At 38.1% G+C, this 23369-nt stretch overlaps 1 protein-coding gene across 3 annotated transcripts in view; it reads left to right on the forward strand.

Annotated features, from left to right (window-relative positions):
* VPS50 (VPS50 subunit of EARP/GARPII complex) overlaps nucleotides 1–23369 on the forward strand; it is a 187432-nt gene that overhangs the window by 33008 nt on the left and 131055 nt on the right. For all 3 annotated transcript variants that reach the window (XM_050939528.1, XM_050939530.1, XM_050939529.1), the window contains 7 exons: nucleotides 7–77; nucleotides 503–620; nucleotides 699–734; nucleotides 4102–4184; nucleotides 14935–14977; nucleotides 17318–17416; nucleotides 19786–19926. In XM_050939528.1, coding sequence (XP_050795485.1) covers nucleotides 7–77; nucleotides 503–620; nucleotides 699–734; nucleotides 4102–4184; nucleotides 14935–14977; nucleotides 17318–17416; nucleotides 19786–19926 — 591 coding nt within the window. The remainder of the gene's footprint in view (nucleotides 1–6; nucleotides 78–502; nucleotides 621–698; nucleotides 735–4101; nucleotides 4185–14934; nucleotides 14978–17317; nucleotides 17417–19785; nucleotides 19927–23369) is intronic.

The following is a 23369-nucleotide window of genomic DNA, read 5'->3' on the forward strand; positions in this document are numbered from 1 at the left end:
CTGTAGGAACTTGAACGAGTTACATCTTTACAAACTGGTCTTCAGCTAGCTGCAGTCATTTGCACAAATGGAAGGAGGTATGGTACATACTTGTCTGCTGTTCAGAGATTGAAAGGGAATAAAATGATTTAAAAACAAAATTACTCTCCCTCCCAGAAAGAAACCCCTTCATTTACTTTAATATGAACTAATGATTACTTTTTATTAGAACTATTTCTTATTTTTGATGTAGGTACTAACACAAAATTACTAGTAAATTCCTGTACTTAAGTCCAAAGTGTGAACTGAAAGTTCTGCCTCCTATTGGAATGGACAAACTCCAAATAAAGGATAAATGCATCTTTCTAATTTCATTCTGTCACTGTAATTGCTGAATTTCTCTAGCAGTGGTGGTCATTCAGAGTTTGTAATGTGCATTGAGACCTACGTTAGACTATTTGATATAAAATTATTTATTTTGCATATTAGCTAAGACTGTTCTGTGTATTGTTAACTTCTACAGGCACCTGAATATTGCAAAGGAAGGCTTTACTCAAGCTAGTTTGGGACTTCTTGCAAATCAAAGAAAACGACAGTTGCTGATTGGACTGCTAAAGTCTCTGAGAACAATAAAAACACTGGTATGTGCAGATTTTTTTTAATGGTAAAATATTTTTCTTAATTATGTAGTTTTCTTATGGCTTTTTTTTTTTTTTTAGCAAAGAACTGATGTACGTTTAAGTGAAATGTTGGAGGTAAGTTTACTTCAAACTATTTTATGGTTATTGTAGATGGGTATACGTTTGTTTCCATCCTTTTTATTTCTTTCACTCTTATTTCACAGAGGATATTTAAAAAAAAAAAAAGAAAAGAAAATGATTTATCGGAAATTTTGCTTTTTAATGTCAGAAATATTGTGTGTATGGCAACAACTGCTAATCTACTGGAAGATGCTTGCGATTCTATTCAAGACTCCAGTTCTGCAATTGGATGTGTGTGAGCAGAGCTTTGTACACATGTAGATCTGAGGGTTGAGGCTCTAATTAGTACAATAACGATTCTGTTAGGTCTTCCTTATTTATGTGTCTGTCCTTTCTGATACCAGTGTTTTTAAATCAGGATGTGCTTTTACTGGGAGGACAAAAAGAGGGTGAGGTTTATCTGGTTGCATGTTAGCAGATATTTCTAGTGCAGGTGAAGGAAAATACTCACATCATCATGTAACTGCCGAAGATTATGTACTGTACAGGCTCGCTACAGAAGCATCTGTCAGCACACAGAGGATAGGAATAGACTGACTGTGACATTCAGCTGTGTTTTTTTACTCCCTCCTCCACCCATTCCCTCCCCCCCCAGTGGGTGGGGGCAGACAGCAGAAAGTGAGGAAGCTCAAGGGGTTTCAAGGTTCCAGGATGTATGCCACGTTTTGAGAATTCCGTTAATTTATTTTATATCGTTTAACTTGCTACTTGTAGGCAACATGGAGAAATTGGGCTTTCAGGAGGGATTTGAATGAGGAGAGGTTCTGGCTTGGTGAACCGAGATGGGGAGGGCCTTCCATTAAGAGCATGGAGGAGTGTGCAGATGAGTGGAAAATGAAAAGAGGGTGTCATTGGTAGAATGGAGTAGGTAAGAGGATTGCAATAGGAGACAGTTGCAGAGAGGCAAATGCTGCAGTGCAGGGCGAACAGGACCTTTGTCCCATTAGGTTTTTCTGAGTGCACCCGGTAAGGTGACAGGCCCTGCACCTTCACCTGATGAAGTGGGCTGTGGCCCATGAAAGCTTATGCTCAAATTTGTTAGTCTCCTAAGGTGCCACAAGTACTCCTGTCTCAGAGTGGAATTCTACAGTGCTCTGACTCTCATGAGTAGAGCACTCTGTGTAACAACCGTGATTGCTCAGCACATCTGGCTGGATTTGGCACCCGCAAGTCCTTGCTTTTGGAGATGTGACTGGTGGTGAATATAGTGACCCAACAGAGCCCTCCTAAATCAAAATATCATTTAATCTCAACAGTGTGAATAAAGCAGATGCACCAGCCTCTGGGGACTGGGTTTTAGTTTGCCTTCAGTCTTTGCCTTCACTCCCTTCTCCTTCAGAGTCCATTTGTTTTATCCACTCCAAAGTTTTCTTTTCTTTTTCAATTTTTCCCACCTGGATTCTTCCTCCAGTTTTTACAAGCTGTTTAACTCAATATGGGTGGAGGTAAAACTTCAGAGCTAATGACAATTTACCTTTAAGTATTGGTAAACTGGAGTGTCTGAAGTCATTGTCCACTTTTCCATGTACCTACATTGGCTCCGCTTGAATTAACCCCTTATTTTCATTCAGTAAACCTTCACAGTAGGTGTGGAATGTAAAGAATCAGCCATCTGATGCATGGGCCTGCTGAAAAATCACTGAGCACTTTTTAAATCCTCTTATTCCAAGAAAGGAATTTCTGTCCCCAACAAATGTCAGTAAATATTAGTACAGACACTGAAACCTTGAAAGGAATTCATTCATCAAAATACAAAGTCTTGCACTCATTACCCTGGCATACCGTGAGAACGAATTACTTTACTCTGGATGAAAGAATATGTGCCCAGCAAGTCTTAACTGTGGTGGAATCAGGTTACCATCTCTGGTGCTCAAGGAGAGTGTTCTGAGCAGAAGATATTTCATAAGCATTACTACAAGAGGTCAGCCTTGTGAAAGACTTATGCTATATTGCTTCCAAACTTGGAGATCGTTGCCTTGTGGCATTGCAAAAACTGATTATATAACTTACATTTGTCTAACATATGGTATGATCTAACGTGCACGTATGACTTGGCAGAATTATTTGTGAGTTGGAACATTTAATTGATTTTGACAATTCTGTTCTTTTCCCCAGAGATTGTCCCCTTTTCATCTTATCATTGTCTTTGAACTGTATATTTTGTTTTTTCTTGTTTTGCACCTCCTGATGCATGTTTTCATGTATGGTGTTGAATGTATAATTTTTGAAAAAACAAATGAGTAAAGTGGGTGTCAGTCTACTGAATTTGCATGTTTTATATTTTGAAAAAAGTTTGCAGCTGCTTAATTTTGTGGGTTTAAAAAAAATCTGAGGGCAGTGTGTAGGAAGCATGACAATACAGAACTATATTCAGACACGTTATAAGCTTTGGAATTGTGCCTACATGGCGAGTTCTGAATCTGACCCATAAGTCCAAATTCATCAGTAAAATGGCATAACTTAAACACAAGTGGGCCAGATTCACACCTGGTCAATGGTCCATTTAAGTCAGTGAATTTACAATGTTTAAGTATCTGGCTCAAGTAAGTGGGAGTAAGGGAGTCTAAATTGTTGTAGTAGATGTGAGGAGTATTTACTTCTACTTTTGTTGTTTGTGACATACTTTTACTTGCTTTTGTTGCTACATCCTTCTATTCTGGCAATTGTGCATGTGAATTGCATGATTTTAGAGTTCCATCAGGCTTAGTGGGCCAAATTTAGAGGTGACATTATAGAGTACTGTAAATTGGTCTAAGCTGATCAAGGACTGGAAAGAGTAATAGCATAAATTTAGACTACTTCTAGACTCGCCTCTGAATTTATTCCATAGTGTTTTAAGGGTTCCATTCAAAGTAGTGCTTATATATATTTTTACTCTATGGCACTGAATAGCTTACTTCATCTGAGTATAGCAGTTTTTAAAAGATGATTGGGATACTGATCTTAAGTGTCCTGTCCTTCTGTTATAATGGTTATGAATAGTCGAACATACATTTTTGTAGCTAAATTTGAGCCTGCAGAAGAATGTAGCTACGAATCGGTATTCTGAAATGTTTCTATTATAGTAGCCGATAACAAATGGTTTATAACTTGTCCTTTTGCATTTTTCATTTGTAATCAATGGCTTTACGTTTAAGTTCTGTGAAGCTCGTGATATATAGTGGGTGTAATTGTTAAAGGGGGAAAAAGCAGATTCTGGTATAATATATTAAGAAAACATTCCTCTCCTTACAGGTAGCATGCTTACCACAGATCTTTTTAGCATTGTTTTTTCCCATACATTTAATTTTAGTCTAAAAATGTATGTTGCAATATTTGCTTCAAAAGTTACATTAGCTATCTATTGCATTTTTTTCCTAAGGAGGAGGACTATCCAGGAGCTATTCAGTTGTGCTTGGAATGCCAGAAAGCAGCCAGTACTTTCAAACACTACAGTTGTATAAGGTAAAGTTACACTTTGTTTCTAAGGAGGTTCCAACTTTTAGCTTGTATGCAGCGTTTTGGGGAATATAAAATGTCACCAAAATGATGCGGCCATGAAAAAGCAAAGGTGATCCTAGGATATAGCAGGTGAGAATTTCCATTAGAAATAGGGATGTATTAATGCCATTGTACAAGACCTCATCTGGAATACTAAGTGCAGCTTTGGTCATCCATGTTCAAAAAAGATTAATTCAAATTAGAACAGGTATGGAGAAGGTGGACTATAAGGTGAGTAGAAAGCTGGCCAGATCGTTGAGCTCAATGAGTAGTGATCAATGGCTCCAAGTCTAGTTGGCAGCTGGTTTCAAGCAGAGTGCCCCAAGGGTTGGTCCTGGTTTTGTTCAATATCTTTATTAATGATCTGGAGGATGGTGTGGACTGCACTCTCAGCAAGTTTGCAGATGACACTAAACTTGGAGGAGTGGTAGATATGCTGGAGGATAGGGATAGGATACAGAGAGACCTAGACAAATTAGAGGACTGGGCCAAAAGAAACCTGATGAGGTTCAACAAGGACAAGTGCAGAGTCTTGAACTTAGGACGGAAGAATCCCATTTACTGTTACAGACTAGGGACCGAATGGCTAGGCAGCAATTCTGCAGAAAAGGACCTAGAGGTTACAGTGGATGAGAAGCTGGATATGAGTCAACAGAGTGCCCTTGTTGCCAAGAAGGCTAATGGCATTTTGGGTTGTATAAGTAGAGGCATTGCCAGCAGATCGAGGGATGTGATCATTCCCCTCTATTTGACATTGGTACGGCCTCATCTGGAGTACTGTGTCCAGTTTTGGGCCCTACGCTACAAGAAGGATGTCGAAAAACTGGAAAGAGTCCAGCGGAGGGCAACAAAAATGATTAGGGGGCTGGAGCACATGATTTACAAGGAGAGGCTGAGGGAACTGGGATTGTTTAGTCTGCAGAAGAGAAGAATGAGGGCGGAATTGATAGCTACTTTCAGCTACCTGAAAGGGGATTCCAAAGAGCATGGGTCTAGATTCTCAGTGGTACCTGATGACAGAACAAGGATTAATGGTCTCAAGTTGCAGTGGGGGGAGGTTTAGGTTGGATATTAGGGAAAACTTTTTCACTAGAAGGGTGGTGAAGCACTGGAATGGGTTACCTAGGGAGGCAGTGGAATCTCCTTCCTTGGAGGTTTTTAAGGTCAGGCTTGACAAAGCCCTGGCTGGGATGATTTAGTTGGCAATTGGTTCTGCTTTGAGCAGGGGGTTAGACTAGATGACTTCCTGAGGTCCCTTCCAACCCTGATATTCTATGATTCTAAGGGCTACAAGGATAATCAGGGGAATGGAAGGCCTGTCTTACAAGAAGACTAAAAGAGCTGGGCTAGTTTAGCCTAGCAAAATGAAAGCTGATGTGGGAATATGATTATGCTCTCTAACTACATCAAGGGGGTAAATACCAGGGAGAGAGAAGAGCTATTTCTGTTGTAAGAGTGTCTTGTTACAAGAACAAATGGGTATAAACTGGCCATTACTATATTTAGGCTGGATATTAGTAGAGAAGTGAGGTTTGAAACAGCCTGCCAATAGAAGTATTGGGAGCAAACAACCAAACTAGATTTACCACAGAATGAGCACAGAGTCACACTTTTATTGGGAAAGTTGATATTTGTGAACAGTTGCCAGGACTGCTTCAATATTCAAACATCTTGAAAAATGTCTTCAGCACCTATCCTGTAAAAAATGTAGCACCTCAGCCATGTAATACTTTGCCTGATATTGATCTTCCATTAGTTGAGAGGCCTACTTTCTCCCTTTACCCAGTGTCCTGCATGGTAGTGATGATTGTTGTTCACCAAACTGTCTGTCTTTTGTTGTTTCAAAAGGGAATGTGGAAAATAATATAGAAAACAAACAGTAATCTAATTTGTTTTGCAAATCACTTAATCTTTCTTTAGGTGGGGAAAAATATTTACAAAGACAGTTTTATTTATTAAACTGTTAAAATATTTGTTCATCTGATATGCTTCTTTTGTTAATATTGTGAGATTAAGGTTAATTAGACAGTATTTTCTTGTTTAAAATTTACTTGGCATATAAATGATTTGAAAGTTGCTGATGAGGAACCATTTAGCACTGAATCACTTTTTCCCTTTCTTTTCTATTTTCTAGAAGCTTTTGTCATAAACTTTGCAGCTATCTTAACTATGTAAAGCAAAAGTGCTGTAATTTAAATTGATATTAACTGTCACTTTATAGATAATCGGTGACAAAGTTCAACTGCAGAAGTCATATTATAAATCTAATACCGTACTGAGAAGATTATGCTGTTATCACTCTTAAAAGGGTCTTCTTATATGTTCTAAGGATAAAATTTCTTTAGAGAGAATTTTTGTGTTGGATTAGCTTGGTAACAAAAGTTTAATTGTGGAAAAGATTAATGTACAGTTTGTATCTGGTAAAACTATGGTTTTGAATTTTGGTCTGCACAGATTGAATACTCTTCCTTCTATTTTTAGAACATATTTACTTCTAAACTGTGTTTTTTTTTTTAAGAAATTTCACTTTGTGTGTGTACATACATTTGATTCTTTGGTTTTTAAAATACTTCATTGTCTCTATTGTTAGTACAGTGTGCCTTTTGCAAAACACACAAAATTATACTAAATGTTAAAAAGTGTGTATGGAGGGCTCTGGGCATCTTTGCCAACTAACCTTCCCTAAAGCAAGGAGTAAGTCAAAAAACATTCCAGCCACTGATCCCAATCCCTAGTGCACAAATCTCAATGCTCAGCACACCCCTCAAGCTCCAAAAATCTGGGAATATATGCATATTATGTTGCAGCCCCTCCTTTATTGTCAGTCAGTTGAGCTAAGTGAACTAATAGGACTCTGGGATTTTTCTATTGCTTTGGATCCTCATGAAGTTATGCAACACCCTGGGTGGGTTGTTAGCAGTGGGGATTGAATTTGGGATCTCTGAATCTTAGTGAATGAACATGTGCTGCCTGAGTTAAAAGATCTAGGTCTCTTAGCTAAGGCCGTAGCAGGCTCATCAATCTCTAGCTGGCCTAGTCACCACTAGAGAGGGGGACAGTGCCACACCAATAGGTATAGTTTATGGTTCTCTCAGGGCTCACATTTTAAAAAAACAACTCAAAGATCCCCATGTGGTTCTCCATGTGATTAGCAATCCAGTACTTCTGTGTTTTTTTACTGTGAAGCCTTAGTAACCTGGACAGTGATGAACTCATGTTCAGGAAAAACCCCACACGAGACACTTTGTGTCTTCGCACGTAGGAGTTTTCCCCAGAATTTTCATGTTGGATGTTTGTGGGGATCAGGGGTGGCTCCATTTGAAGTGGCAGGGGAATTCGACCCTGCTCCTTAAATTTTTGGATCTTCCTAGTTCTAGGGAAGTCTAATCTTGAAAGAGGTGTTCTTCAGCTTCCCTGTGAAATGAATCCTCCAGGGTTCAGAATAGATTGGTCCATGCCCTGCAAGATAATAGACTTGATCACCATTATTTTGGATTGGGATGTCTTGCTTGTATGGCGGTAGGGAAGGGGAACAATGCTTAGGAGAGCAGCCCCTACTTTCCTTTTTCTCCCAGGGGTTTCTTGTATTTCCCATTGTTTAAAATCTCGCTATTGATTGAATCTCTGTGCAATGAAGACCTAGACCTAAGTTTGTATGAATTGTGAGGAAGTTGAGCGGCAGTTTTAAATAAAAATGAATTTAAGTATTACCACATGAAGAAAATAATGAACACAGAACTAAAGCAGCACTTTGATGGTACAGTTGAATGTTTCTAAACAATAGAAAGTCTATACCATATTAGACTTCTCAAGTGTAGGATTTCAAACAACCCTTAGTACTTATTACTACAGAAGAAAACTACAGGAATAGACTCCCTTAAAAAGCTCTTGTGAAACTTTAATGTCACAAATTAAAATGGCTTCAGCTATTGCAGTTGGGCCCAAATGTTACCTCTGTTCTATTAGTGAATGCACCTTGTAAAATACATTCTATAATGGGGTCAGCATTCACCTCTTGCAAGTGTCCGCTTCTGGTTGAGTGTGTCCGCATTCTTTCAGTTTTGGTGACCCCTTTCATTGGTTGTCAGGTGGTTTTGTTTTGTTTTGTTTTCAATGACTCAGCCCTCCGGCCAAGTCTCACACACTGTCTGCATGTGAATTAGAACGGACCCCTTCCAGGGTATACCGTCCACCAGGGCTTATTTCAGTACCCCTCTGGTAGTGTCTCTCTAGCCCTCTCTGGGCTCAGTCTTTAAGAAGTCCCAGCCCTGGTATGGGGCCATATCCCCAGGGCTTCCTCCCTAGAGACACTGGCTTCCTGCAGCCCTCTGGCTGGGATCAGTCCTTACTCAGTCCCAGCAGCCAGTCAGGAGCTCCATTGCTCCCCCAGTCCCTGCTAGCAAACTGTCTTTGGTTCAGTCCTATCAGCCAGCCAACCAGGAGCCTCTTGCGCCTCCAGTCTCTGCCTTTCTTCTCCAGCTTCAAGTAGCAACTAACTGGTGCTCTGTTCTGCAGCTCCTTTTAGATGCTTCTCCTGACCCCGACTGACCATTCCAGCAGCGCCTCTGCTTCCTCGCAATCATTCTAGGCCTCTTGGAGGATCTCTCCAATGCTCCTTTCCTGGGATGGGTGTGGCAGAACCTTGAGGCCTCCAGCAGGGGACCTTTGGGTCTAGTCCACCCTATCACACACTCATTAAGATTTAGAGGGCTGTTGATTGAAGAACCCCTTATTATTTATATGGATGTTGATTAAAAAACCCTTATAACATGTTTTGAGTGATTTCCTGAATAAAATGAATGTCATGAATTAATGTTTCTAAATTATGGTTAATAGCTCATAAAATTCATCCAGTGTTATAGACTCATAAACTTGAAGATCAGAAGGAGCCATCATGATCATCTAGCCTGACCGCCTGCACATTGTGGGCCACAGAAGCTCACCCACTCACTCCTGTAATAGATTCATAACCTCTGGCTGAGTTACTGAAATACTCAATGTTTTAAAGACTTCGTTGCAGAAAATCCACCATTTACTGTAGTTTAAAGCTGCATTCTGACTAGTAGAATTATAAAATTATTTCCAATGTTTGGTTTAGAAAGTACATTGAGTTTTAAATGTATGCTATGTTTCTACAAATTCTCTAAAATTTTTGATCAAATCACCTTTTGCAATAACTCTTATTTTCTTGATCTGTCATGTACAGTGTACCAAAAGAAACATTACAGTACTTGCCTATTAATAGCTACCAAATGGAACAAACACGTTCTATTAATCTCAGGTTTTTGTTTAATCCATTTTTCACATAAATTTATCCAATGTTCAGGTGTAATTCTGCTGATATATGTGGAAAGAGATGAAGGAAAGAAGTAGAAAGAGAAACCCGGAGGTGGTTAGATGTGTGTTTTTTCTCATGTTGTAGCAAAACTTTCAATTGTAAATCTCCCTTACTCTAAATCTGCCATGTTTGTATGTGTGGAATTCGTTGTTTTTTAACTTCAGGATGGAAAACTTAAAAAACAAAACTCCAGCTTGTATTATTTTTTATTTGGTTTAGTTTAATCCCATGTACATAAAACTTCTTGTTCTGTTCTAAGAGCTATAACAAAGAAAAGAAGTATCTGTTGAATGTAAAACAACAACAAAATAATCTGGGTCCTGATCCTGCCAGCATTTACTTACATTAATTATTTTATTCCAGTGAATAAAATTAATACATGGCTGTTTTCAGGATCAAGGCGCAAGCTTCTGTTGCATCTTAAAACAGTGGTGGTAAAAGAAGGGCCATGGAATGAATACTAGGGCTGGCCAGAAAATAATTTCATTTTTTGAAAAATGTGGAGATTTAAAGACTTGTTTTTGTTCTGATGCAGAATGAAAATGAGACCATTTTAAACTTAATTTCCAGAAAGCCTGGGAGGTTGGAGACCATGTTTGAGTCCTTGCTCTTCCTGATTCAGTGCAGGGATTTGAACATGATTCTCCCACATCCCCCGTGAGTGCCCTAATAGCATGGGTTTCTTTCTCAAATTCATTTTGATGAGAAATTCCATCCTGGACCTGAGAGAACTTCTAGACTAAATTTTCATGGTAACGGATACATTTCCGTTCAGTACTTTGGTTTAGACAAAAATGATGTTTTTGGTCAGAAAAAAATTTGTTGAAATATTTTCGGCCAGCGCTGCTGAATACATCCCACTGAAATCAACCGTGCAGCATCTCACTCTTATGTTAAAAGTATTGTCTCTGAGGGGTTGAGATCCCCCTCTTCTCATGTCAGAGTCCAACTTGAATTTCAGATCTGTACTTTCTGCTGGCCACACACTGTATTAATAATATGAAAGGCTGTAGTCTGTTGTTTTTAAGCAAATTAGTTGTACTCTATGGCCAAGCTGACAGTTTAACTTTCAGTTGTGAAAAGTTTAAACAATCCCTGTCTTAACTATCCTGTTCCACCCTATATTTCTACCAAGGTAAACATTTCAGCTAATTTTCCCCAAAGTTGTCTCATGCATTTCTGGCAAAATAAATAATAATAAATGGTTGAGTCAGAAATGGCATTGTAAAATATGCATAAAATATTTTTTAATAAATGGATGTAATTCATAAATCTAATGTCAAGTTGATAATGGTTTGCTTCCTTCAGGGAAAACAAATGATTTTTTCAATGGAGCTTTCAGTGTTTTGGTTTCATGCTTTTTATATAATATATATACATTTTGTTTTCCATTTGTGATGCTGCAAAAGAGAAGAAAAAAAAATTTAGGTGTCAGATCCCCTTAATGCTTAAAGTGATACAGAGCTACTTCCTTTTTGCTGACACATCATAAATGTAAATAGTTTTTTCCTCTTTTCACTTGACTCATTTTTTATATAATGTATGGAAATAAGAAACTAGATCCCTATTGAAAATTCATTTCCCCTGGTTTTCTCCTCTTAACTGACTGAGCTCTTGACCGTATCTGTACACACGTACGAGCATTGTTAAGAAATGAAGTGCATGAAAGTCAGGAAATACAATTGAGACATAGCAACTATAATTCTGTCCTATTGGAGCTTTGTTTCAAAAGAGCAGCCTTTAATATCAAGAGCAAAATTTTCAAAGATGGGTGGAATGGGGTTGCTGACAACAGGCCACTTATGGTAGAATTTCCTGTAATAACTGTACGTGTTTAAGGAAGGGCGTATGTGTGTGCTCGCGCACAGCAGAGGTGTGTGCAGGTTTTCTGGTGGCTCAGCTCTTTTGAGACTACTTGGAAATTGTGTTTCAAATCTTAATGTTGGAAAACAATGTTTTTCATCTAATTTAAAAACAAAAGCAACAAAACCCCAGATTTGTCAGCTAAATCTTAACAGTGCATTAATTTAATCTGAAAGCTGTCATGAACTCGTAGAATCTGCCTACTGTGTGGTGTTCTGTTAATGTGTAAATAACTGAGATTAACACACTTACTTTGTTGTAATTGTTCCATGTGTGCACAGACTGCATATGAATCAGAATCCTTTTTTTTTTTTTCAATGTTAATAGCTTTGCTGTTTTTAAGCCAAATTTCTTCCAACATGTGAGAACTCTTTATATGCTATTGGTAAGTGCTCTTCTATGCCTCTAAGAGCTCTAAGCTACTTTGTGCCCTCCTCATGCTGGCTTTATTTTGGATCTGGAGAGGCCCCCAAAGGAAATTATACTGCTTTAGGGCTGCCTGTCTAAGTTAAGGCAGGTTCCCTAACATGGCCCTCTGGCTTGCAAAGGGGTCCTTGGATGGCATCTTTATTATTTCTGCATTGTCTGCGCTGGGGGAATCCTTCCTCAGTAGTATGCAGGTTTAGGAGTTCCTCTTTACTTACTCTGTCCCTTTTATTTGGCATAAAGGTGCCAGAGTGGAATGAGATTATCACCCTTCCCCCCCTCAGAATGAACAAATTATTGTCTTATGTGAAGTGTTGTCACTTATGTCACACCTGGACAAACAGAGTAGAATAGTAGAGTAGAAGGCTGCTAAGCCTTCCCTCTTTGTGTGTGCGTGCGCGTGCACGTTGTGTTTAGAGGGAGGATTGGTAACAGATGAGAAATTGGAATTAGCAAAAAAGAGATACTTGATGTATAAGACAGTTCAGTAAATGCTGCTCCTGTGGTAAGACAGTCCAGTCCAAACTTTCCTTTTCTGGCTAGAATGCCATGCTTTTTAGTTGTCATTTTGTTATAGTCTCTGAAGTTGTAAAGCCCAGCCTGTCCACATTCCTGGATTCAGGTAGTGAGGAATGTGTTGCTGCACTCCAGGTGACGCAAGCATGCCACAGCAACAAGCTTGCATGCTTTCCTTTTATCCCTCTGCTCTGTGCCCTGTTTGTTCAGCTGGTTGCCTCCCTTATGTCCTTTTCCCATTCTGTCTTCAGGCAGTTCTCAATTGCTAAATCCCTTTCCTCATACTAATCCCCATGCCTTCTGCCTTTTCTAAGCCTCTTTTCAAAATCCAGTACTTCAATAAAATTTATGAACTACATCCTCTTAAACATTTAAAATAAAATATAAGGAAAAAAATTGATACCTTTAAGACTTCAGTCAGGTAACCATATTATCGTATTGTGCTTTCCCTCATCTTTCTCCATCTCTTGTTTTTTGTCTTAACCTTGGTTGTGAGCTCTTTGGAGAAGGTACTTCAACTGTATTGCCAAGAACCATACATAGCTATTGTACAGGAGAAGTGCTAAACAGTAAATATATTCTCTTATCTCTGGCCAGTGCCTTAAGTCCAAAAGACTGGCTGCTGTGAAATTAAAAAGTCCTGTTAAAGGCTTAGTTTGGTCAGATCAGCTAGGCATGAAACCTCCATCCTCTTCCTAAATTGTGAAAGAAATCAAGCAGGCTTATTCTGCATGTCTCTTTCTGATTTACTCTCTAAGTCCATGTTTCACAATATTGCTCACTTCCTGTGGACAAGAAACAGCTATGTATATCTGTACCCAAGGAAGATTCACCTGGATGGATGGAGAGCTGTTCTTGTTAATCTCCCCTCCCCACTGAGGCTTCTCCCAAGCATATCATAGAGAAGGAAACTTGACATATTCTTAAGAGGGGTTCTGAGGTTTTTTACTCCTTTTTGGCTTTCTGTACATTTACTGTACTATGCTAGATCATTTATTAAATATCATTTACAACTGCTTTCTGCATCTGGCTGCTGAAAGTGCCCTGGGGAATTATCACTTGGTAGGTTCAAAGCATTTACACTTCTGATCACATTTCTCTAGAAGTTGTAGGATCAGCATTTGAGGATTTTGTCCTTATTGGTTTTTGAGTTCTGGATAAACGTAACTATACCAGTTTATAGAGACCATGCAACCTTAGTACTTTGGTCTTATGCAGATACATTATGAAATGCTGAAAGATTTTCTACCCCCTTTCTCTTGTACTTACGAGACAGTCAAAGAACTTGATGCTGCTAAGATGTGCATCTATCTCTCCCTGTGTTCAATTGGCTATACTGATTGCAGCTTGCTGAGCTTTCTGGATGGAATATTGCATTGAAGGTGACTTGCCTAAAAAAATTAAATTTTCTGATAGGTACCTTTAGGGGGAACCCCATTAAGCAAGCTTTTACCAACCTAGCTGAAATATAGCTATTATACATTGGCCACTCATGAGATGAGAATGGATGTTTGTTCATTGTCCACAGTCAAGAGGAGATTGCTCACCAGCTCAACTAAAACTGTTTCCAGGGCACACCGTATTCAAATGGAAACACTTCTTATTGCTGTACAAAGCCCCTCAAGTTAGAGAACAGCATTGTTCATGTGGAGAAAAATTTTTTCTTGTAAAAAGATAATCCTCTGCATATGTCACTTTCTAAGATGCCCTATCCTTAATTGAGTCATTCATCATAACTTATCTTGTTTTCTGTTGGAACTATTTTACCTCTGTAGTATTTTTAAATCGGAAATAATTTTTACTCTGTTAGCTTTAAATTTTTCATGCTTAGTCTTTGCCAAAGATCAATTTTGTTAAATATTGTTAGTGCTTTTAAATTGTTAGCAATTTGCATGTTTATAAATGTTGGGTGTAGGGAATAGATAGGAATAGTTGACTTATACTTTTTCAACCTACAATAAAAGTTCTATGCGTATCAAAAGTATGCATGTCCAAATGCATCTTTCTTCCCACTAACCTTTATATATCAGCATCTTCAGACCCTGACACTCTGCAATTTGATCTGTGCTCGGGAATTTCTATGCCCGTTAATTTCATTGGGACTCTGTAGGTGCAGGGGTTCACTTTTGCAGATCAGATTGCAGGATTCAGCACTGTTAGCTCATAAGCTCCTGAAAGCAGAGGTGGTGGTGTGTGTGTCCTCTGTATCTGGCACAATGGAGTTCTGATCCTGATTGGACTCTCTGTATACTATTGCAATATAAATGTGCTACAATAATAGCACTGTTTTTTTTTCATTGCAAGTGCAAATACTAACGGATGCGAACTGGATAAGCCAATGGAGTGTCTCTTCCATCATAACTATGGTGTTACTAGTGTAACTGCACTAAACTTTGCACTTTATTTAATGGCAGATGAATGGTTTTAGAAGGATAGCATGGACTATAATAGTGGCGTGATGTTACACAGACATACACTTTTTAGAACAGCGATCTTGCTGTGAAACATTGTTGAGAGTTATTAGTTTGGTTTTAAACACAATGTAATACTAGGATTTTATTTTCTTGCTAGTGAATTGAATTCAAAACTACAGGACACTTTGGAACAAATAGAGGTAAGAACTAGTGTTTGGATTTTTATAATATGTGAATATTTTTACATTTCGATGTTTGTTGTGACTTTCTAATTCAAATATTTTGGCGTTAGCAGTTATTGTACATAAGAATTACTTCAAAATGTCTCTCTGTAATGCTTTAGACACTGCAATTCATATGGAATTGTGTGCACAGTTAAACTCTCAGTTGTATGATAGCTATACGTATGGGCTCTATATTGAATTAAAGTTTATGCCAGCATTTAATTTTAAAGCAGTCAGAAAGGAATTAAGTTTTATCTGGGATACAGCATTCTATATACTTTGTGGAAAGTCAGGTTAGTGTTTAGATTAGAAGTATACGTAGTGTATTTTTAAAAAGTTTTTCTCCTCATGGTCTCTTTTTTTTATTTTTCACTTTTATCTAATTAAAACCTCTACACAACTTTCCTTTTATTTTCTTCTAGTGATAGGTTTCTTCTCCATGGTCTCATTCTGTGTGGGAATGATTAAAACCTATTTGGATTAGTGTTGCTTTTATTTTTCCCTTTTAACACAGGCTAGACATATTTTGTTTTTACTAAGATTTCACATTCCCACTTCTCATTCACTGTTTGATTCCTACCTGACAAGATTCTTATTAGCAACTAACTTTTCATCTTGTGTTAATCCAACTGAACAAATTTTGAATTAATTTGCTGAAAGGGCTGCATTCACCTCTGCATCCTCCCTCACTGCTTTGTAAAGTAAATCTTGCCTTGTATTGAATTCTGCGGAAGCAGCAGCGATTCACAGGTAGTTCATGATTAACGCTCAAGCTCTTGATTGATCAGGATACACAGGGGAATGAAAAACAGACACTGGAATGGTTTTTAACTGTTCGACTGCAACTTTATTAGCTTAACAGTGGGTAGGGATGGTATGTGCTCACCCATCTCTCATTCCAGGCATTTAACTGAGTCCGGTGTGGGGTTACTAAGCTCTTACCAAATCACCAGTAACTTGGGGTGGACCTTTTCGCTTACCCCCCTACACCCAGGACTCAGAGACGAGTACCAAGAGGGACCTTTGTCTGCAAAGATTTCAGGCTTCTCTTCCTCCTTACTGGTGCAGCGTCTACCAATGAAATCTCAGGTCTCATTTATCTGTGGGAGCTGGCCATTTTAGCATTTATCCACATTGGACAGTGGTCACAAGTGCAACAACCTGCACATTTCTATATTCTCTTAATATTAGATTTCCAAATCCTAGCTGTCTTTGCCCCAGCAGTGCTTCCACAGTGCTGGGAGGAAGGTGAAAAACCCAATATTTTGTATGTGCTCTGGTTCTTTCTGCTTTGAGGTCAGACTAGATGATTGAATAGTAGTCCCTTCTGGTCTTTTTAAAAATAAATAAATAAATAAATCTATGAATCATGTCCCCCATGCTCTCAGTTATTGTCCCAATCTGTTTGCCTAGTCCATTCCAGTCTCCCCTTCTGCTCCCTATCTCAGTATTCCTCCATCCTAACACTCAGTCCGAGTTTCCTTCCCACTTCACCAGCTGGAAAATCTCCATTCCAAGTTATATATTCCTAGGCCTTTTGTCCCAGTTTACTCCCATCTGAACCTGGCATCCAGCTCTTGTTCCTTGCATATTTTGAATCAGGCAGCTTCCTTCAGAAGGCTCTCTGGGAATCAGCAGTGGGGAGTATTGAGAGCACAGGAGAGAGACACTTTTTAAGTTCTGGTTCCTGGCTGCAATTGCAGAGGAGGTCCTGCTTGGTCCCAAGCTGGAGCATGCTCAGTGTGGATGGAATCTTTGGAGTTTTCTGCTGCGAAGCTGTAACAAGTCTATGGAGCATGCGCAAATTTTTATTTATTTATTTTATTTATTTATTTGCTTATTTTTAAGGCTTAAACTTGGCCAAATTTGGGTGGATTTTCATGGGTATGGCAAAAGGCACATGCCTGACATGAAGATCTCTGCCTGCCCCTGCCAAATTACAAGTCTCTTCTCCACAATATTGGACAATAGAGGTTTTTAAAGAAGTCTCCAGAATCTTTTTAACATGAGCAAAACAGCATATTTTTTGCTAGCCTCAATCTTAGACATGGCTAAGCCATTTTGGCTGAAATACTGCCAAATAATTCAGCCTGAGGCAGTCATTTAGCCTGGAAGATTTGTGTCTAACATATTAAAGTTTATCAGAGTTAAAAGTATTGAAAACCTGGACTTACAATGGGAAGTTTCGGACTACCTTAATAGATGATGCTACCAGCCCCTGTAATACAATATGGATTAGAACCTCATATTGTAATAAAATAACTCCTTGAATTCCTTTTATTGAATGTTTAACATTTACTTCTTTAATTACATTAGGAACTATTAGATGTAGCCCTCTCCAAAATATGCAAGAACTTTGATATCAATCATTATACCAAGGTGCAGCAGGCTTACAGACTACTTGGAAAGACACAGGTTAGTACTTTATTCTTCATATTTTATTAAGAAAATAATGTTCCCACAATATTAAGTTGGCAAGGACTTCCTTGGAAACTTATTTATTAACAATTTTCTATCTTGTTGCATATGTGTTTATAAAGACTTTAGCAATGCTCATATTTGTTGTGATAGGTTGCATGGTAATGCAAAATGTCACTTATGGTCAATATGGAGTTGTTGTAGACTTTCCATACTAGAAGTTGCAGCTGCGTTTAAACCCCATTTATGTAACTGTCTTGCTGATCAAAGACCTTGGATAGGATTGCAGTACTCTTTTGGTTAAGTCAAGTTTAATTAAGATATACGGTAGTTACTGGAGAATCATGATGATGATGATGATTCAGTTAACTCCAACCTGGATAGTAGAGGTTGGAGTGATTATTTGATTTTTTTATTTATTTAATTAATTTTATTTATTTTTTAGAGCTTGAGGAAAGTAGGAGCTAGGACTGAGGATGTTCTGGAGAGAAATCTTAGTAATAGATAAGCTTGAGGAGGAAAGTTAGGTTGAGGTTTGTATTGCAGTGTTGGAGTCTCTGGGTTATCAGTAAAACAGCCGTCCACGGAAGGGATAGTTTGGACACTAACTCAGGATCTCTGTGTTCTGTTGAGGATGAGGTAAGGACTTAGCCCATTTCTTCCTGGTCACACATTGCCAACTAAAACAACAAATGTGTGAGGCCTGGTTGACCTTAGAATACTAATTTTTTAAACAGTGCTTTCGTCCATGTGGATTAGCTCATTTCAGTGTTTTGTTGTTATGGCAGCAACATAATTTTTCAAGTGTATGTAAATTGTTTTTTGGTGCTTTGGTTTTGGTCTTATTTCGTTTATTAACTTAAAGCATTTTTCAAAAGTATTAAAATACTCAAACATAAGCAGTTGTGTCAGGAAAAAGATTAATTTAGCTTTCCCATGCCGGTGGTGGTCTATACATTTTTTAAAATGTATTTGGAAGAATTAACTCATTTATTAAATGTGAGGCTCAAAAGTAAATATAACCCATCTGTGGTTCCAAAGTGTAATGTATGATATGTTGGGAAATGTCAATAAGCAAATTAATCAAACATACATAAATAATTAAACATGTTTTAGTGAATGTGGGTAACTTGTGAGAGTTTTCTGATCAACTGAACGAAACAGCGAATGGTATTTTAGAACTTACATGTATTATAAAGCAGGAGCTTTTTTTTTCTTAACTGACATTACTGATACTGCAGTATTGGCTATATTTTTTTTAAAAGATGTCTGTTCTCGACTTGTCCTGAAAAACACTTCAGTATATGCAGAGCACAAAATGAAGTCTCCCTATTTAATTGCTGTTTATTTTGGATAACTTTAGTACCAAACCTTTTTAAGGTCTTCATTTTTCATTCTATTTAGATTATCTGATTCAAGCTAGGTTTAGCGAAAATGGTCCAATTATTTGCTTTTCTGTTCTGTATTTTTGGAAAGAAGCAGAATGACGTTCATATCTTACTGTCTTCCATCAGTAACTGTGGAGGAAGATAAAAGGCAACTATTAAAGTTAAACACTTTTTTAACTCTGCAGAACCAGATAACTTTCACTCAAGAGTATTACAAGAATGGCTAAGGAGCTCTATGAACCATTAATGTTTTGTGGGGTGTGTGTGTGTGTGTGTGTGTGTTAACAAATCTTAGAAAACTTTAGAAGTTCCTGACGGCTGGAAAAACTAATGTTTTACCAATATTTAAAAAGGGTAATGGGAAGACCCAGGAAACTATAGGGCAGTTAGCCTGATCTAGATCCCAGGCAAAATCATGGAAAATCTGATAGGGGATGAAATTAGTAAAATATTAAAGGTGTTAACATATTTAATGCCACTCAACATGATTGCATGGAAAATAGATTAAAAATAGTTTAGCTGATCAATCTTAAAAAAAAATGTAAATGGGAAATAGTAATCAAATTTTTTTTGTTTTCCCCCCCTTCCCCCCCCCTCCCCACCAGTGGGATCCCACAGGGATCTGTAGTCACTCCAGTGCTATTCACTGTCTTTAGTAATGATCTGGAAGAAAATATAAAATTGCTGGTTAAAAACTAGATGACACAAATTGAAATGGTAAATAATGATAGGGACTGATGGAAATTATAAGACCCACCGAGACTGCATGGTAATGTGAGCTCATTTGAACACAACATGTTTTAACAAAGTCAAATGTTAGGTTATACATCTAGGAACAAAGAATGTAAGTCACACTTACAAGGTGGGTGAATGTGTCCTGTAAAGCAGTGACTCTGAAAAGGACATAAAGGTCTAGTAGATAACCAGATGAACTCAACCAATCAATGTAATGCTCTTCTGCTTTTCCTTCATTTTCAGACAGCGATGGACCAACTACATATGCATTTCACTCAAGCCATTCACAACACAGTGTTTCAAGTAGTTCTTGGGTATGTAGAGCTGTGCGCAGGAAACTCGGACACCAAATTTCAGAAGCTACAGTACAAGGACCTCTGCACAGTACGTGGTAACATAGTTGTCTTACATAGTATTTGCATATAACTTTTTTCATTGCATATAACCTTTAACATGTCTTATTTTAAGATTGTGTGTGGATGTTATGGTTATTTAAAATGATCTTAATTTTGGCTGTTACTACAATCACTTAATAAAATTTGCCTGGAGTTACTGAGAGACTAGTCCATCCAAATCCTGTATGAGTTTGGATTAAGACGATATTTGGTACTTTTGAGATTCAAAAGTGTGATCATACACTCAAACTTAAGTGTTAAAAAAGAGAGAAATTGCAGACTACAAATAGGAGATAAGCACTTCATACTGCTGCATTCAGGGCTTGATGTTGTACCCATTGAAATTAATAGTGGTATTGCCATTGACTTCATTGAGTTCAGGATCAGTCTCTCAGTTGAAATAATGCTGTAACATAGTGCATTTCACTGAAGCCTTGATCCAAAGCTGATAGAAGTAAATGGGAATCTTTTCTCCTAATTTTGAGTCAGGTCCATAAGTCCAACAAATTAAAGACAGATCCGTATATGGCTGTAATATTGAGATTCAAAAGCCTGATTAAAGGAGGTTTAACACAATGTGGTTACAGTACGTTTTCCTTCAATCAGCATGCTTATATGTGCACATGCAGTGTATTTGTGCTATGTATCTGTGCATATCTTGCTTTGGAAAAAATTCATGTCTTGAACATATCATGTAGAATTTTATTCTGTTTAAAAAACAGAAAACCAATTACAAGATTTTCCTTTCCTCAGAATATTAAATGAATGTATAAATAGCATCTCTTACTGGGAATTTTCTCAAAAATATTTTATTAGAAAAAATGATTGTTTTAAATGCTACTTTCAATACACTTTTAGCTTGCTTCATTTGTGATCATACTATTAAACTCTGAGGGATTTCATTACAGATGCTTCCCAATTTATGCAAGCATTCTGTTCCGGAATGCCTTGTGTAACTCTAATTTTGCATAAGTCGGAAACGTATTCCTGACAATTACGCCAACCCTCCTCCCCAAAAAAACAAACATACACGCCTCCTGTTTCTAGCTTATCAAACTTTTTCCGTTAGTGTGGATTTGCGTAAGTTGGTTTACTTAACTTTGAAAAAATAGTGGAAAATTAGCAAGCTCAGAGGTGCTTCAGTACAGCCGGATGTTGCCATGAAACTTGAAATTGTGTTTCTAGATTGAAGGTACTGAAAGAAATTTGTGTATCACAGATTGAGCCCTCAAATATTCTCACACTTGACGAAACCTTGACTAACTCAAACTTCTGACCAACTCCTTCAATCATTCTATTAAATCAAAGTATAGTAGCAAAAAGATTAAAATTCCTTTGATTATTATGCTGCTCTTTCATTTCTTAGAAATGTTCTGGAGTTGCTTAGCTTCAACCAGTAAACACTTCCACATTTAAGCCTTTTTTTTTTTTTTTATGTTATAGGATACTCGTTGATTTTAGGCCGAAAATATATTTTGTAAAGAGGTGTACTGACCCTAAGATCTGTGGTGCTGGGAAGCTGCTTTTCAAAGCAACTTCAGAGGAGAGAAAGGGCTTATCCAATAAAGCTCACTGCCTCCACCATCATCCAGAAGGCTGGAGTAGAGAAGTGGAAGGGACCAACGGTGGATGGCATTTCCATTATACAGATAAACTGAGGCACAATATGATAAAAACATCCCTTGCTTTGTTGACTAGACCAGCGGTTCCTTGGGTCGGGACCCCAAAGTGGGTCAGAACCCCGTTTTTAATTGGGTCGCCAAGGCTGGCATTAGACTTGCTGGGGTCCAGGGCCAAAGCCTAAGCCCCACTGCCTGGTGCCAAAGCCCGAGGGCTTCAGCCTGGGATGCTGGGGCTCAAGTTACAGGCCCCCTGCCTGTGGCTGAAGGTCTTGGGCTTTTGCTTTATTCCCCGTGCCCAGGGCAATGGGACTTGGGCTTTGCGCTCCGCTCCCATCCTCCCACCCAGGGCAATGGAGCTTAGAGGGGCCCAGGCTTCGGTCCCCCATCCTAAGGTTGTGTAGTAATTTTTGTTGTCAGAGGGGGTCGTGGTGCAATGCAGTTTGAGACCCCCTGCACTAGACTACACTCTTTCAAGTCCACTGCTTTTTCATGTTTCATTCTTAAACGTCTGATTTAAAAAAAAAAAAAAAAACTTTTTGAAAACTCGTTAGCATTGCTTTTTAAAGTTGAATTCTGCCGTTTCCTCTCTTTTAAGACTTTCTAAGGTCCTCTGTAGTTATTCCCTTTCTTCACTAATATTTGCAACACTTCCTAATTTAATTGTTTGCAGGCTGTAGTAATGTGCTGATCCAATTTCTTTCAGACTCTGTTAACTGTATATTATTGGTAGCCTCCACTCATGCTTACTATGTAGAAAGACTTGCATGTTACTGGAAATTCTCAGTTCCATGTTTTCTTAAAACAGCGTACCTTCTCTGAATTACAACATGGTTTCATATGTCATTAGCTTAATTTAATTTATTTTCTTTCTTTGTGAACAAAGCAAATAGCTGATATTTTCAAGTTATGTGGCACTTCAGAGATTAGTGTCTGATCTCTGTATAAAGAGATTTGATGCATTGCAGAAGATGGCCCTATATTTAAGGCATAATGAACGTGGCAATAGTTCTCTTAAAATATGGTGTGATGTTGATTTAAAATTCTGGAAACACATTCTTCTTTCTTGGTAAATTCTGTGTATCTCAAGGACCTAGTGCAAAGTGACAATTAAGGCGAGTATTAGTATGTATCTCAAATGATTCTGTAAAATGTTGGCTGCACAATTAGTTGATATTCTAATTAGTTGACATTTTTTGATATTCTAATGAAAAATTGAAATGTATTTTTCAGTAAGACTCATTCTCAGGTTGAGAGCCAAAAGAAAATCCTTTCCCGCCCCCTCCATTTCCACATCTGAACATGGACTTCTGCACAAATTGTGAAAAGAATGACTTTGTGCGGCAATGATTGCAGAAACTTACTGAGACCAAAATGCTTAGTGCAAAATTGCTTTAATTCATGCCAAAAGTCAACAAGTTGATACAAATCCAACAAACAGGTGTCTCTCAAAATTGGGCTTCCCTTGTTCCTCCACAGGACTGACAATTCCTGAGTTACTTTCTGGATTTCAAATCTGCCCCTCTGAGTCTACTTCAAATGCTTCTTTCCTCAGGTTCTTCAAATACTTCTCTCCTGGGACTCAAGGTTTGGCGCTCTCACCTGAGAGTCAACTTTCTTTTAAGATTTAAAAAAACCAAACCCTCTTGCTGTTCAAACTCCCTCTGCCCCCAATAGGCTTTTATGGTGTCTTCCTATTGCAGGATGGGGTCAGTGTCTAAGTCTGCCCATTGCGGAACTGTTCTTTGACTAGGCCCAGTTAGGTTTAAATATACACTGCTACCTCGATATAATGCCACCCAATATAACATGG

The sequence above is a fragment of the Gopherus flavomarginatus genome, chromosome 2 (genome assembly GCF_025201925.1).
Source record: "Gopherus flavomarginatus isolate rGopFla2 chromosome 2, rGopFla2.mat.asm, whole genome shotgun sequence".
Classification (NCBI taxonomy): domain Eukaryota; kingdom Metazoa; phylum Chordata; order Testudines; family Testudinidae; genus Gopherus; species Gopherus flavomarginatus.